Below are 15150 nucleotides of genomic sequence, written 5' to 3'. Positions count from 1 at the left end.
CTCCAATCAAATTTGTTTTAGTACACTGGTTCCCCTAGTCAAGAGGTTTACTGGGGTTCAAACTAATATCAAAACCATTTTTGGCCCACATTCAGGCTCCCAATGCCTATAACCAGGAGCCAATCGCTGGAAGTTTCCAACACAATTTGTTGTAAATAATAGTCTCCTCGGTCTAAGGACTGCAGATGTAAGCATCAAGCCTTTTGGGAAAGGAAGTTTTGAGCCTTTTTAGGCTATTTTTCCTGGCAATCCATCTTTTTTAGCATTGATTCCTATTGTTCAAGAACTTCCAGATCTAAGCTATAAGACAATTAAAAGGACTTTAGCCCATTTTTGGGTCCTATTGACGGGTCCATGCATCCAGCCGAAACGACTTTTGTCAATCAGGTTCTCCTTTTCAGTGCCTTCGCCCTGGAGCTTATAGATGTAAGTTATAATGCGTTTAGAAAAAAAAAAACACGATGGCCTTTATTTGGCCCCTTATCTGGGAGAGCCACTATTTTTTTTTCTTGTGCGTCGAGATTCCAATGATCCAAAGACTTGGGGATATAAATATCAAGTCGAACAGACAATGAGATTAAACACCGGGTCATTTTTCTACCATGCATCTAATCTATGAGCAATGGATAGCTCTAATAACTGAGGGTCCATATCCATGGGAATGTGTAGCTCACATCTTAGAAATTTTATGCAATCCATGGGAGAGGATGCCCGTGGACACCCAGGGGCAAAAAGGGAAGGGGGACTGGTTGCTTTGCAATCAATTTTGGTCATCAAAAAGAGTACTAGACTTTCCAGAATTTCACTGAGAGTATCCACCATTCCACATAAAGTGGCCAGGGAAGAAATGATAGATACTTGTAATAATACACGAGATATTTGCTCTTCACTAAGTCAACACTTGTTTGTTCATTACCCAGTTGACTCTGATTCTATTATTATTATTCCCTACATTCTAAGCAATATTACCATATTAAAAGAGGAAAAATCGCTCACCTACGGTTTGATACAGAAATGGGAATAGCTATTTTTGTTTTACCTGAAGATTTGTTTTTGAGGAGTTTTTAAGCATATATTCGAGGCTTAGAGCTGCTTGACAAGTTGAAGCCACAAAAAGGAAAAATCCTTCATTCAAGGCAATGATACATCAGCCCTCAGATCATTTATATGAACCAGATCAGCAACAGCATTTTTATAGCAGGACAAACACTTTTTGTCAACAAACTTCTCAAAGTTTAATTATTGGATTAGACTATAGCTATAATAAGATATCACTTCATAAAGTACACACAGCAGAAAAAATTAATCAATAATATGAGTTGCTGGTTTGTATTCTATTGTAAAAATGATATGATAGGAAACTCTTGTTTGGTCATTTTTGTTGCATAGGTAACGTGTTAATAGGAAATTTCAGCAGCTTATCAGGTCTGACAAATAGCTCCTACCAAAGAAAAAAGCTTGTATTATTTAACTACAACCATCAAACATTAAGAATCTATAAAGTACTTTGCAACTATGGTCCATAGCATTCTTTTTAACTGGAGCTAAAACCCTGGTTTAGCCGTTGCAACAAACACGATCTTCGCAAAAATATTAGAGGATCTAATTGTACACAAAGTAGATGGTAAACCATTTTGATTTTGCTTGTAAAGTTTCTAGAATGCAGTGCCTTATTGTCTTAGATTATTAACTTCATTTTGAAGTCGGAAAATTCGAAAGGCATGAATTTTTTCATACAAGAAAAACTTCCAAGATAAGTTTACTCACCTGTTGATTGATGATTTGAAAAATAAAGAATTGATTCCTCTTTCTTGAAGCATTCCAAGTCACCGCTGAAGTAGATCTGCAAGTAATAGTAAACTCTAAGCATTGATAGCTTTAAGCTGACTTAAACATACAAACAAGTTCTTTTCATTGCTCTCTTTTTTAAGGACAATCATTGCTCTCTTTTTTAAGGACTATAAAGTTTGGACCTGACTCACCAGCACTTCATTGAACTTCAACCAAATTTAATAGACCAAGGTTTATGTTCCGTTTTAGATCTGGTATGTTATTTTTCTGCTCTCCTACGGTTTTAATAAATCAACAAACGAGGAAAAATTTATTTTTACTGTAATAGTGTGTTAGTATTAATAAAATGATTGATGATTGATTGATGACTCCATATCTGAGATTCAGTTCTATCTAACTACCAAATTAAATTTTTGGAATGTGGTATATGTTTTTTTTTTTTTGTTAAAAATACATTTATAGTGAGATTAGCGGTAATGATAGAACACTTAATAAATTTCTAAAGAAAAAGAGGGGAAACCTAAAGTTAAAATTGCCTTAGAACTAAAGCTCAAAAATGATACAAAGACAATAGGAGTTTCTAAAGAAAGCAAGTTAATATTCTTTTAAAGATATCTAGAAACGTTTCCTCTCAGTCTTGGGAATGCTTCCTGTGTCAATGAATTTGGAATGGAATACCCCCTTTGTAAGCAGCCAATGTTTTTTCTAATATATTCTAGGGAAGAGGGAAGAAAGAAGGCAGGGAAGTAGGGAAGAGCAGGCATTCATTGTCATTAGGATTACTGTCAGAATGATTTTAGACACTTGAGGACCAGTCACCATAATAAACTTTTTTTTAACTTATGTATCTTACTTGTTTATGTTGACATCTATATAGATATATTAGCCAAAACCTCCACTTCTACCTCAAGCTGGATACTTGGGCCACAGGCCACACTCAAGGTAAACATAGCCTACACTTTTAGGCTAACTATTAGTACACGCTTAACGTACGATAAGACAAGACCAAACGTAACACAGTCTAAACATAACATATAAACCAAACTTGACACATTCAAAATTGGTTGAAATTCATTTTTTAACAAATTTAGATCCTTCTCTGGAAAAAACCTAATAATACAATAATTCTGGATCAGCAAATTGACATACTCAAGACTAATGAATGCAATGATTTAAAAAACTTGCCCTTTTGGTGCAAATTAGGGCTGCAGGCTTGTCACAAAATTGCTTGTTTCAGAGGAAAAATATGCCTTGACTTGAGAACAAGAGTTTCAGGGGAGGTGTAAGCAAAAACTATAAGACAGGAGAGCAAAAGGAGCAGCTTTCTCATAAAGTAAACATAAAGGAAACATTTTAAGTGCAAAACGTTAAAACTATAGAAAAAAAATACTTCTTTTTTCTGAATTTTTCTTTTCTTTTTTCTGAATTGTTAAATTTAGTTTAATAGAAAAAAGACACTTCCCAAAAAAGATTTTTTTTACATAAAAGTGAATAGCCACATTAAAATCTAAGACTGACACAAGTAAGGTCATATAATAATCAAACAGTTCCTGGTAATGAACTATAAGTATTATAAAAAATAATTGGCTTTTTTATGGTGAATCTGAATATGTAAAGTTCATTTAAAAAATTTAAGAAGATGGAGATTATTTTTCTCATTTTGGAAAAACAGGGGGAAAAAACAAGAGAGCAAGTGATGTTAATGAAAATCACATCATCAAATTCAGAGTATTAGAAAACTCTAATCCAGAGTTTTCAAGGCTCTATCTACAAAAATTTGTATATTTCCAGAGACAAATGAGTACATTGAGCCAATGGTCCTAGAACATCAGAGAAGGCTCTTTTGGATGGAAGTTAAAAGTTCTAGTCCCTATTATACATAAAACAAAATATTATACCATAGAAAAAAGGTATTTTCTGCCATTTTGTGGCACAAAATAACAATTTTGCTCTAAAGAGTGAGAAAAAGCTACAAGTCAAAACACCTAAGATAGCAAATGGATTTCAAGTTCTCGGGAAGTAATATATAGAGCTTGCCAGTTTCAGAAGCCAACACACCACACCAAGGAATGTTCAATCCCAAAGATGAAATAGTTGATAGTTGACATCTTGGAGCATCAATTGACTAAGTTGATTCATTCAAGGCTTGATAAAATCATGTATAGGGATGTACACTTGCATATCAGCTACTAGGGAAGAGGGTCAGGGGATATATGCATATATGTGTTGGAGGAGGGGTCTTATCTTGAACTTCAAAGAGCGCATTTTTTGGTCCAAATTTTGCAACTTCCCATGAGCTTCAAGTAAATATAGAAGACTGTTTAAAAAGCATCAAGAGACTGCTGTACTGCTCTAATATGGGAGCTGTGGGGTGATAGCTCCCCTTGTATTAAAGAAATATTTTTCCAGTGTAACATAAAAGGTTATATTTATTTTATTACTATCCCTTAATTGAAGTGGAAGATAGCTTTATACCTCACTACCTCTTGGACCTTCTTTGACTAATACAAATCTGTAAGGCATACAGAATGTACACTTTCACAAAAAATACACCACAATGATCTTCAGGGATGCACGGGATTTTATTCAAGTAAGTTGATTCTTAAGCCACCTGAAAAACTACTGGGATTGTGATAATTATTTAATTTAGTAACCAGAAGTTTGACCATAGCTATTTGGCAATGGATTAGAACAATACAGTATACTACTAAACAGTTACACTGTGACCAATTTATCCAACAAAATATGCCTCTATCCATGTTTAGTTGCCTCACAGCTGAAATTGTAAAGAAGGAGTTGAAGTTGAAGAAGGATTATCAAGTTGCTCTCACAGCTCAAATTTAACCATGGTTTATAACAAAGGATTAGCAGCAATGTATGCTTACTATCTAAAAACATGAAATCATGATTTATCAAATCATCTTCAAAATCTTATTGCAGTTGACAGAATAGTTTATTTTCCATCAATTTAAACTTGATTGACTGCTAAGATTCTTACCTACATTGATTTAGACCTCAACTGAGAGATAGACTTTGGACATTTCGAAAATTTCACTTACTTGAAACATAGATGCAATTCTTGCTGCTGAGCCCAGTTACCAATTTTCAGGCTGTCAACAAGTTAATCTGATATTAGCAGATTAACGAATAAACATAGATGCAATTCTTGCTGCTGAGCCCTTGCTTGATATATACCCTTGCTAGCTGCTTGATATATAGAAACTTTTTAGATGTAAGGTAAAATACATGACAGCTACCAATGTAACAGCAAGAGGGTACTCATATGTGCTAGACTGATTGCAACAGCCAGAAAAAAAAACTTAACTGCATCACACAGGACAAAGGAACTATTTTTCTACTCCAGAAGGCTTGATTTCAAACTTTGGTTTGAAAAGGGTTTCAATACATAGAAAAACATCTACAAATCTATCTGTTTGATTAAAAGTTTGAATTTTTATCACAAAAAGGGTGCTAAACTCTGATTTTCTGAAATTGGAGCATTTTCACCTCCGAATTCAACAACAAAAAAGTTACCTGTTTTTGATGTAAGTTGGAAGCCAATTCAACAACTGTCAAAATGCTTGTGGCTGTATCCTGGTACATTTGATATGCCTATTCTTTTTACTTCATTTCTTTGTTTCTCTTCAACTTTTTTCAATGTATGAATGTATAAAACTCTATTCTGATAGTGGAAGCAAAAAACCAAAAAAATGCCTATAGTAAAGGGACAAAATTAGATAATCTCATGGAGTGTAATCATGCTGCCTAGGTCTCTGTATAACATAGTGTGTGATATAGGCGTGTGATTTCTTTGTAGAAATCTTGAGCAATGGCTATAGTAGGATCTGCTATGCAAAGACTGTTGATGAACTTTGAATTATATATCCATATCAGATATCTCAGTATGTATTTTGCAAAACAGAAGGAAGTGGGGCGGATTTTCAATTTATCAGCATTAGTAAAATATCTTCCAGAAGGGTATAAAGTAGAGGATCTGGGAATGAGCAATAGTTTTAAAGCATTGCAAGATAAGAGCAATTGAAACAAAACTTAGCAGAAACTATGGAAGCATATGAAGCTGATGTGCAGTGTTTGATGCCTTCTGTTAGGACATGACAAGTGTGGGAAATGGTATTTCTAATGGGAATACCAAGGTAAACAATGTGTTCAGAAGGGCAGATCTTAAGTTCCCAAATACAATTTCAACCCTTTTTATTCCCAAAAACCATAGAAAGAAAATTGTAATTTTCAAGGGTTTGAGAAAAGGTTTAAAATGAACTTGCATCACAAGCCATCATTATATTCAAAAAGAGCATATGAAATGGAAACATGTGGTATATTCATTTGATTCAGAAGTCAATTATATGAATTGTTCTATATTTACCCATTTTTCCTTCAGAAAAAGCTGACCACTAAGTATTTACCCTTTGGTCTTAGAATGTGAAGGTTAAAATTTGGGGCAAGGGTATTCATAGGGCAGGAAGAGATAGAAAATAATAATCATATATTTGATTTCCCATTGAATGCTGCTTAAGAATGATATAAATAAGTATTTTAAGATTTTTTCCCTGGAGTCTTCTAGTTATTAGACAAAAATAGGTTATAGAAAATATTTCTGTATCTTTTTTTTAGAGGCTTTAATGAGTTCAAGAGTTGGACAGCTAATGGGAGTACCTGAATGATAATCAAAACTTCAACATGAAAGAAACTAAACTTTGCTTTCAGAAGTGTCAGTAAATCATCTGATTAACTCACTCATGAGATAGCTAATAAATAGACACAACTTTAGAGTCAAAACTTCATTCTGAGTACAAGTATAACATTCATTGGTGTTGGATATAAGCTTTACCCCAACAACCACTCCATACCCTGATGTGCAAATATACATCCTAAGTTATATATATGCACTGAATTCTCCAGAAATCATCCTTTTCTTGAAATTGATTTAACAGTTTGTCAAAATACTAAAAAAATTGCATATATATAATTCAGGGTAGGTATATTACTGGCACAAGAGGCAAAGCTGGGATAAAAACATTTTTTTTTTAATCAACTTAATCTTGACAAATCAGAATTTGTGAATTATACTGTTTGCAAACTTTTACAAAATGGATTTATAACGAAATATCAAGTTTAAAGCAAATATTATAACCAATTTTATATTCAAAAAATATACAATGAAATATTTATTTCCAAGTGTCTTAAAAAGGCTTAAAACTGAATTTGCAAGAAAAGCAATTATTAGGTTCAGAAAGAGCAAAAAAATGGCATCTAGTGGTATGTTCAGTAAAATTCCATTTTAGCTACTTTTGGCTATCTTGGAAAGGGGTTAGGAAAATGAAATTTTCAGGGATAGGTCTACAGGCTAAAGTGTGCCCCAGAAAGGTATTTTGAAGTACCTACCTTTAGCTGAAATATACATACACAACAGGTCAACACCTATTGCAATTTTGACAAAACAACAATTTACCTTTATTTTCAGTTATCAGTTTCTTGATTTCTGGCTTCAGTTCTGAAAATGCAATTCCTGTTACTTGTGTAGACATCAATGTTTTTTTTTATTCAAAATTTAGAAAATGCATATCTTTAAAACCTTGTAAATTGGGATTGTCCAAAGTTGTAAAGCTGAAAACAATTTTGTAATAGGCCTACTTCATTTAAGAAGAAGATCTATTTTGCTAAGTTTCACATTTATAACACACCAATTTTGAAAGGTGAGGAAACTTTAGAGGAAGAAGGAGTCAAAGTTGGTACTTTGAAATACCTTCCCTTGATAAAGGCTACTTTAGCCTGTAGACCACATCTCTGAAAGTTTCATTTTCCTAACCTAAATGCTTTCCAAGATAGCCAAAAGTAGCCTAGATAAAGTAGAATTTTACCATTTGTTCAATTGATTTTTAGCTTAAATATACAAACTACACAATATTTATAAGTATGTCTGCATATTAGGGAGTGGAGAGAAAACTCATTCCAGATGCAAATGAACATGGTATTTGGATCCAGGGTAAAATTTTGATTCCAAGGGTATATCTATTCCTTAGCTATCCCATTAGTAATTTAATTGGGAAATTTACCAAAGATTTAATGTGAAGCATCATAGCATATGCCATTTAGCATAAACAATTAAGTGTCCACCAACATTAAAGTAGGGTTGATGTTCCTATTACCTGAACAATTGTTTAGGGTCATGAAACTATTATTAATAGATGCATTTTGACTTTTTGAACATCTTTTCCCTCTTGCAAAACTACTGCAAATGCACCATTATGGAGTTATTATATATTTGCACATAAGGGGGAGGGGGGAGGAAAGCATAGCATATACTATTAAATACAGCAATGGTTAGTAGCCTATACATGTTTAATATATGCTATGCTTTACCCCCACCCCCCTAATGTGCAAATATATAGCCCAAATTTGTTTCTAAACTATTACAGATTTGTGATTTCAAACATCCAACCAACAAAAATGGAAATGACTGCAATTCTATAGGCCTATGTTTAAATAGGCCTACAAGAATATTTGGGCTGGAATAACTCCATAACGGTGATTTTGCGGTATTTTTGCAAGAGAAAAGATGTTCAAAAAGTCAAAATGCATCTATTAACAATAGTTTCATGACCCTAAACAATTGTTCAGGTAATGGGAACAGACCTAAAGTAGACTAGTTTCCAGAATTTTGTAGCATTTCCTTCTGGAGGATGGAAGCACAATACTGATACCAAGACTTACCTTTAACCCTGTGATGTGCTCATAGAAAAACAAGACTAATTTTTGGTATGCTCCAAAAAGATCATCATCAATTTTTTGAAATAACCACTTTGGGAGAAGAAGTGATATGCCTCTCCATCCTGTCCAAACAACAAAAAATGTTGGAGCAGATCCAAACATAAAACCTGAGGCAAATATATAACGCGTATATTTTAAAACAGAAGACATTTTTTATTGAGTTCCAGTTCCAAAAATTTCATGCCAAATTGAGCGCTTTCATGCCAAAACTTTTAAAAATTGTACATTTTGGACAGCGTTTACAAAAATAAAAGAATGATGTTGATAATTTCTATTACTTGTGCCAAAGTTTTAGGCTGACCAGTATTTGGGTGGCTTTGCAAAACTTCAGTTATAAATTGACAGCGCATTCCCAATTTGAAACTTAAAAGTGAGCGTTGCTATGGACTTGCAATTTGACACTTTTTCTTTGGATATACGATCACCAACTCTCCCTGCATGGCTCTATGGTCGCTCATCAGAATGTGAAAAAGTAATTTCTGTTTTATTTTGTGCAATATGGTGATTGGCTGGCCAAAATATATGTGCTTTAATTATTTTTTTCTTTAAAGAAAGCTTAGGCTGAACATATTGGCCTAGAATATTGATAACATCTTGATGTAATATGGGGATTAACATGTATTTTGCCACTTCCATGCTAAACACTATATGCTAATAATTCAATTCTTAAGCATTAGCCTAGCCTACTTCATTAGATTCTGGAAACTAGGCTACTAGCCTAGCATAATTTAATTTTAAATGTTGCTTTTAGGGTACATTTTTCTATTTTCAAATTAACTTCTAGCTAAAAGATGAATACAAATACAGAAGAGAGAATAATGATGCCTTTTTCCCAAGACAGTGAATGAAAAAAACCTATTTGAATATTTCAGCCCTAAGGCTGTCTAAGCAAAGAAAATAATCAACAATAACACACTTACAATAAAAGTCAATTTTTTAATATTTTTCTTCTTGGTTAAAAATCAATTTTTTAATATAGGCTAGGCATCATTAGTCTAATTCTTAACTATGAAGCTACCACTGCATAGGCTTTGCCTTTCAGCAATCTTTGATATGCTTAGCCTATATATTGGTAAATTTATAGCAAACCATATAACTAGCTTTTGTATAAAGTGAATATACCACTTGATGCCTTTTTTTATGCTACAAGATTTGGCATATACCAGTAGTCCAAAGTATCCTAAGAAAAACTAGCAAAACAGTTACAATCAACAGCTGCTTTTATGTGATATGCCCCCACACATATTATGTGCCATCCAGCAAGGATGCTGGTATTTCTCAATTTTCTTTCCCAGCCTACACATAATAACTTGCATTTTTTTTTTGTCTTTTAATTTATCCTTATTAAAATCAAATTCTGAATTAAATATAGCCAAAATTATTAAATTATCCTATAATATTAACCCCTTACTCTCCTTAGGGGCCTTACTCTATCCATTTTACTGCATTAAGTGAATGTAGCAATATTCATTTGACCATACACTTTTTTTTGACCATCAAAGATCCAACATTTTTTTTGACAAGTTTTGTTCTGACAGTTTTTTTCTCCATCTATGCATTTGGTAGTACTGTAGTCCATATCAGGAATCAGGACTCATATTCTTGTCTGTATTCTTACTGAGGTTTTTGAAGATACCCACATTCATCTACTGCTTTGAAGGTTTTTTTTTTTTATGATATTTGGTGGTATAGCCTTTGTTTGATTCAAGTATGTTAGGGAAGGTATTTGTGATAGTTTCTGAAATTAAGGTGTCCATTGTTGCAGGAATAGTGGTGTCCATATCTATCAAGCTTTTATATTCAGAATTGGATGCACTGCTTTTCTTGATTAAATTGTGGAATCCTCCTCCAAAAATAGGGGTAGTTGATGCACGTTTTTTAGAGAGGCCTCTTTCTGTAGATATTGATGTCCCTTCAGTTGTAAATTCTATATTATTGTAGGGAGTAGTATTTAAAGGTGGGGAGGTATTGTTTGTTTTTTCTATTTTCAGTGTTGAATTTATTCTTCTACAGAAATATTGGCATTTAAATATGTGTATTGGTTTGCTTACATTATTAGTAGAATTTGCTGTTATTTTTATGCATTTGGTACCTTTTATTATGCCTTGTGTTTTATTTTTATTTGGTACTTCATCTGACTTAATTTGAGTTGGTTGATTTTCAGGTAATTTGGTTCCTGATTTGTTTTGGGGGTTATTTGCATCTGGTTTAACCTGGGTTGGTTGGATATCAGGTGATTTGGTTTCAGATGTATCTTGAGGCTTGTTTGTAGCATCTTCAAACCTGCAACATAAAGCCCTACAATACCTCATTAATCTGTAAATGTTTATGCTATTTAAAGTGAAAATTGTTGTATTTGCAACCCAATTTCAAAATAATGAAAAAATGTGCTTATGGTGTGATAAAAAATGATCAAAGTGCATTTGTCTGATAGTTTGTATGTAAGTACTGAAATAAAATTATTGTTAAATGTATTGTTTTTGTTTGTGACATCATAAACCAGGTGTGATTCTCATGACCATTAGGAGGTCTCTAAAGGGAATCCATGGTATAAAGCAATATAACAAGACCCATGAATGTCTGTGATTTTCTTGCTGAACATATTGGATGTTATTTACATGCAATTATAACACTAATCCTCCCAACAAAACCCTTGCCTTATTATTCTAAAAAAAAACATAATAACTTTTCAAACAAAAATATGTAGTAATTTACTTTAAAGAAGGACTTCAGCTTCTTTTGTATCAATACTTGTGCACTTCAACATGACAGCAATGCTTGTGATCAATTTACTTGCTGAAATTTCTACTTCATTTATTTTTTAACCAATTCTGAAGAGTTTTTAGTACAATAAATTTATGTAGACAAGAGTGGTTTATGTGTAAACACTTATCACTTGCTTAAAGCACTTGTTGCCAACTTTTTTACCAGATAAAATTGGTTTAAGTCTACTTTTATATATATATATATATATATATATATATATATATATATATATATATATATATATATATATCCAGAAAATATCTTTTTCCCCTTAGAGCACCCAAATCTTGTAGCCTTAGTTGACCATTGTCATTAATGTAGCTTATGGTATCCCAATTTTGGCTCTAAAACTTATCTCCCTTTTATTCATGCCTTTTTTGTACAAAAATCACTGGGTCTTGGATACTGTAATTTTTAAATCCACCATCCATCCTAAATACCTGGTGGGTATTTACTTTCTCTGTATTTCAGCTTTTAATTCACTGTTGATACTAGGTGGTAATATTTGCTTTAAAAACAATAATAGTAATTGTATATACCTTACTGCCCTGTGTTGATCCAGACATTCTTTGATTTACAATAACATAATGAATAAGGCTAGCTGTCTTACCAATTCGTTTAATACCATGTTGACTTAAAGGCTATTCTGTGACCAAATAATGCATTGGTTTTAACTAGATTGGTGTATCTACTGTATTTTAGCAGTATATTACCATTAACATTTTCTTTCCAACATGAAATTGGTCTAAGTGTAATTTCTACTTGTACCAACTTGGGCAATAAGTCCTGTCATTAAATTACCTTGTTTCTAGTTGGAATTATTTTCGTTTACCTAACCTAACCTTTTTTTAAATTCAAAAATCAACAGATCTCGGTCGAGGCCTTCGGCCTCGACCTCAAATAACTCTGTGTAAAATTCATTCAAGTCACTATTTTCTCTGGCTGCTGCTTTGATTTTTAAGAATGAATTGGCCATAGTAAACCATAACTTGAATATGACATAAAAGCCCATCAGAAAAAAAAAGAAATATTCATTGCTAAAAATCCAATGCCATGCTTTGTCACCTGATAGACAATAATTTCCTTTATGGGTGCTATTCATCATTGTCATCCTGTAACACTTTTTTACTAAAAGATCTAGTCAGGTGAAGTCCCAAAATTTTGGCCCAACTACCAGTATCAGGCCACACTGGTAGGTTTTCCCTTCTAGGAATAACCCCAAATGGAAGAACAGCTGCAACCATTTATACCCTGCCTATCCTTGTCAGGTCATCTTACTGAGGATATTTGCAAGTATCATCTGGTCAAAAACAGGACATCCACCCCACGCCAGTCAGTTATCTAATGACACCTTTATAGAATGCCATTAATGAAGGCTAGGACCAAGATACCCCCTCCCTCCATTGCACTTCCTAGCTGAAGAGTCATGCAATAGAGATCAGCACCACCACTAGGGATTGCAAAATTATTTGTTGTATTTTATTCTCAAAACCAAGATAAATTTACACATTTTTGCTTAGTGGTCCCAATTAATGTGTCCCATTTTTGATTCATTGACATATATTCAGGAATACGTTGCAATCTTATATAGTCTACACAACAACCTTATTACAGCCAAAATATTAGACTATCAGCAGAAGATTTTGCTCCTCTGTAAAATTTTTGTTTTCTTAAGCAATTTCTTTTAAGCTTATATTTGATAGGGTTCCTCCAATACCCCTTGTGCTCTTTATATGCTTGATGTTGATTATAATTTTCATTTCAGTGCGCTTATGTTCCTCTGGCACATGCAGTTCAGGGAGCTGGAGGCTCAAATATCACTTTGAATTCTAAATATCCATGGACTTTCAGGTGGAGATCAAGTGGGGGAAAAAATGAATGGGCACCCTACAAAAGTGCTAATGATCAGTAAGTAAAGTAGCCAGTATTCTTTTAGTTGTGCTCTGTGGTTTATTCCTTTGGCTCCATCTTAGGTGGGAAAATTTTGAATAATTTTGTTTAATTTTTTATATTCATTATTTGATGTGTTCCTTTTAATCTACTTGCATATTTACATATGTAACAGAACAGAAAGAAAGTGCCAAACTGAGGGGATGCTGCTGAAACTGCTCCTGATTACTGAAACTACTTTCCACAAAATAGTAATGAGCTTTTTGGGACCTCAAGAGTGTAGCGAAACTGTTTCAAGTGGATCTTGGTTAAAGGTGACTATGCAATTAGGTATCTGAAGGAAATACCACTTTGCTCAACAGTTTTACAGATAATGGGTGATGGATTAATCTAGTGTCTCTCCTAAGTGGGGATAGTTTCTGAGATGATGACTGTTAATGGAATTAACCTCATCTCCCAAGTGATGCTGAGACTGCATGGGGCTCTTGGCCTTAAACCATGTCTCACATGTATTTAAATACTTGAGATGGATAGATGGGTTGGGAGGCTAAATGGAACCTTAGTTAAGGAAATTTTCCAGAAATGGGCCAAAGAAGTGGGGTAAGTGTAGGGAGACTATCTGGCTTCAATGAATTTTTCACGATTTGAAGTGATCTACAGGCATTGCGTCAGAAGATCACTATATGTGTTGCCAGAAGCGCGGGGGGAGGAGAAGAAAGGTGCTTCTGATTAGGTAGTCAGTTCCTTAGTTAACATGTGGGAATGACTTAGTAAATAGACCAAGATTACTCTGTAATTTGTCAAGCCAGGAGCAATAGAAGGTCTGGTACAACCATAACCAGAAGTCGAGAGAGTTTCAAGTTGGAAAGAAGTGCTACTGCTCTTTTCGTGTGGAAGCAACAAACTTGAGGTACAGTGGCAAGGCCCATAAAAGATGCTGAAGAAAGCCTGGAGTGTTGATTATGTGGTTGAATTTTCTGAGGTTAAAAAAGAAATTGAAACTTCTCCATGTTAACTTCCTAGAAAAATACCACAAGGTAAATCCAAACTAAATTCATTTGTTAGGTATATACTTAGCTGCAACTTTTAAATTTATCCTGAACCATTACAAACCGATCTGAACGGAAAAGGACGAGGGACAGCTATTATCCAGCAGGTTGATGGGGAGGAACATCCTATCGCTTCATCAACAGGAAAGAGTTGGTTGAGAGCAACCAGTAGACTATAATACTTTACAGTGGCTTTATGCTATTTCCAACCAGGATGAAAAATTAGCTCGGTGGACTCTCAGCCTACAAGCACACGATTTCACAATTAGTAGCCGTCGAGGGGTCAAGAACGCCATTGCTGGCGTTCTTGGGTATTAGGTATTGGGTATAGGTTTAGTGGAACCACTCCATCAGATGACGACTAAGAAGGCACTAGAAATTGTCCAATGTAGTCCTAATGCTCAAGGGGCGTTCATGTCCCTAAAGAAGGCATTAGGTTCAGGTCCGGTTTTGAGGAATCAGAACTTTAACGAACCATTACAAACAGATGTGAAGCGGTCGAGGGGAATCCAGCAAGTTGATGGGGAGGAACATCCTATTGTTTCATCAGCAGGAAAAAGACACCAGCTGAGAGTAGGTTGTGAGTAACCAGTCGACCATAATCCTTTACAGTGGCTTTATGCGATGTCGAACCAGGATGAAAAATTAGCTCGGTGGACTCTCAGCCTACAAGCACACGATTTCACAATTAGTAGCTGTCCCTGTTCATTGCTGATGCCCTGTCAAGGTATCGGGAATAGGTAACCTACCTCGCTTTGTAGATGTTGTAAACAAACTTTATGTTGCAGGATCCAAAACGAAACGTCTTCATGGATATCTACCAAAGCACTGTATTGGCTCACCTACGGTAAAGTGAGTGGTTGAA

General features: G+C 34.2%; 2 protein-coding genes across 5 annotated transcripts in view; one reads left to right on the top strand and one right to left on the bottom strand.

The window, feature by feature from the left end:
* The window catches only part of LOC136034674 (1-acyl-sn-glycerol-3-phosphate acyltransferase epsilon-like), a 29562-nt gene extending 20737 nt beyond the window's left edge, over positions 1–8825 (bottom strand). For both annotated transcript variants that reach the window (XM_065715991.1, XM_065715992.1), the window contains exons 1-2: positions 8524–8825; positions 1768–1843 (exon numbers count right to left, since the gene is read on the bottom strand). In XM_065715991.1, coding sequence (XP_065572063.1) covers positions 1768–1843; positions 8524–8730 — 283 coding nt within the window. In that variant the 5' untranslated portion in view covers positions 8731–8825. The remainder of the gene's footprint in view (positions 1–1767; positions 1844–8523) is intronic.
* Positions 8826–8856: 31 nt separating this feature from the next.
* The window catches only part of LOC136034673 (heparan-alpha-glucosaminide N-acetyltransferase-like), a 52708-nt gene continuing 46414 nt past the window's right edge, over positions 8857–15150 (top strand). The window contains exons 1-2 of one of the 3 annotated variants that reach the window (XM_065715988.1): positions 8857–9052; positions 13112–13254. In XM_065715988.1, coding sequence (XP_065572060.1) covers positions 8963–9052; positions 13112–13254 — 233 coding nt within the window. In that variant the 5' untranslated portion in view covers positions 8857–8962. Of the gene's footprint in view, positions 9053–11005; positions 11022–13111; positions 13255–15150 lie in introns of those variants that run through there. The other 2 variants (XM_065715989.1, XM_065715990.1) reach the window with 2 other exon arrangements.

Source organism: Artemia franciscana, chromosome 13 (genome assembly GCF_032884065.1).
Source record: "Artemia franciscana chromosome 13, ASM3288406v1, whole genome shotgun sequence".
Classification (NCBI taxonomy): Eukaryota; Metazoa; Arthropoda; class Branchiopoda; order Anostraca; family Artemiidae; genus Artemia; species Artemia franciscana.
The sequence above is the reverse complement of the archived record's forward strand: the minus strand, read 5'-3'. Positions and strand labels throughout refer to the sequence as shown.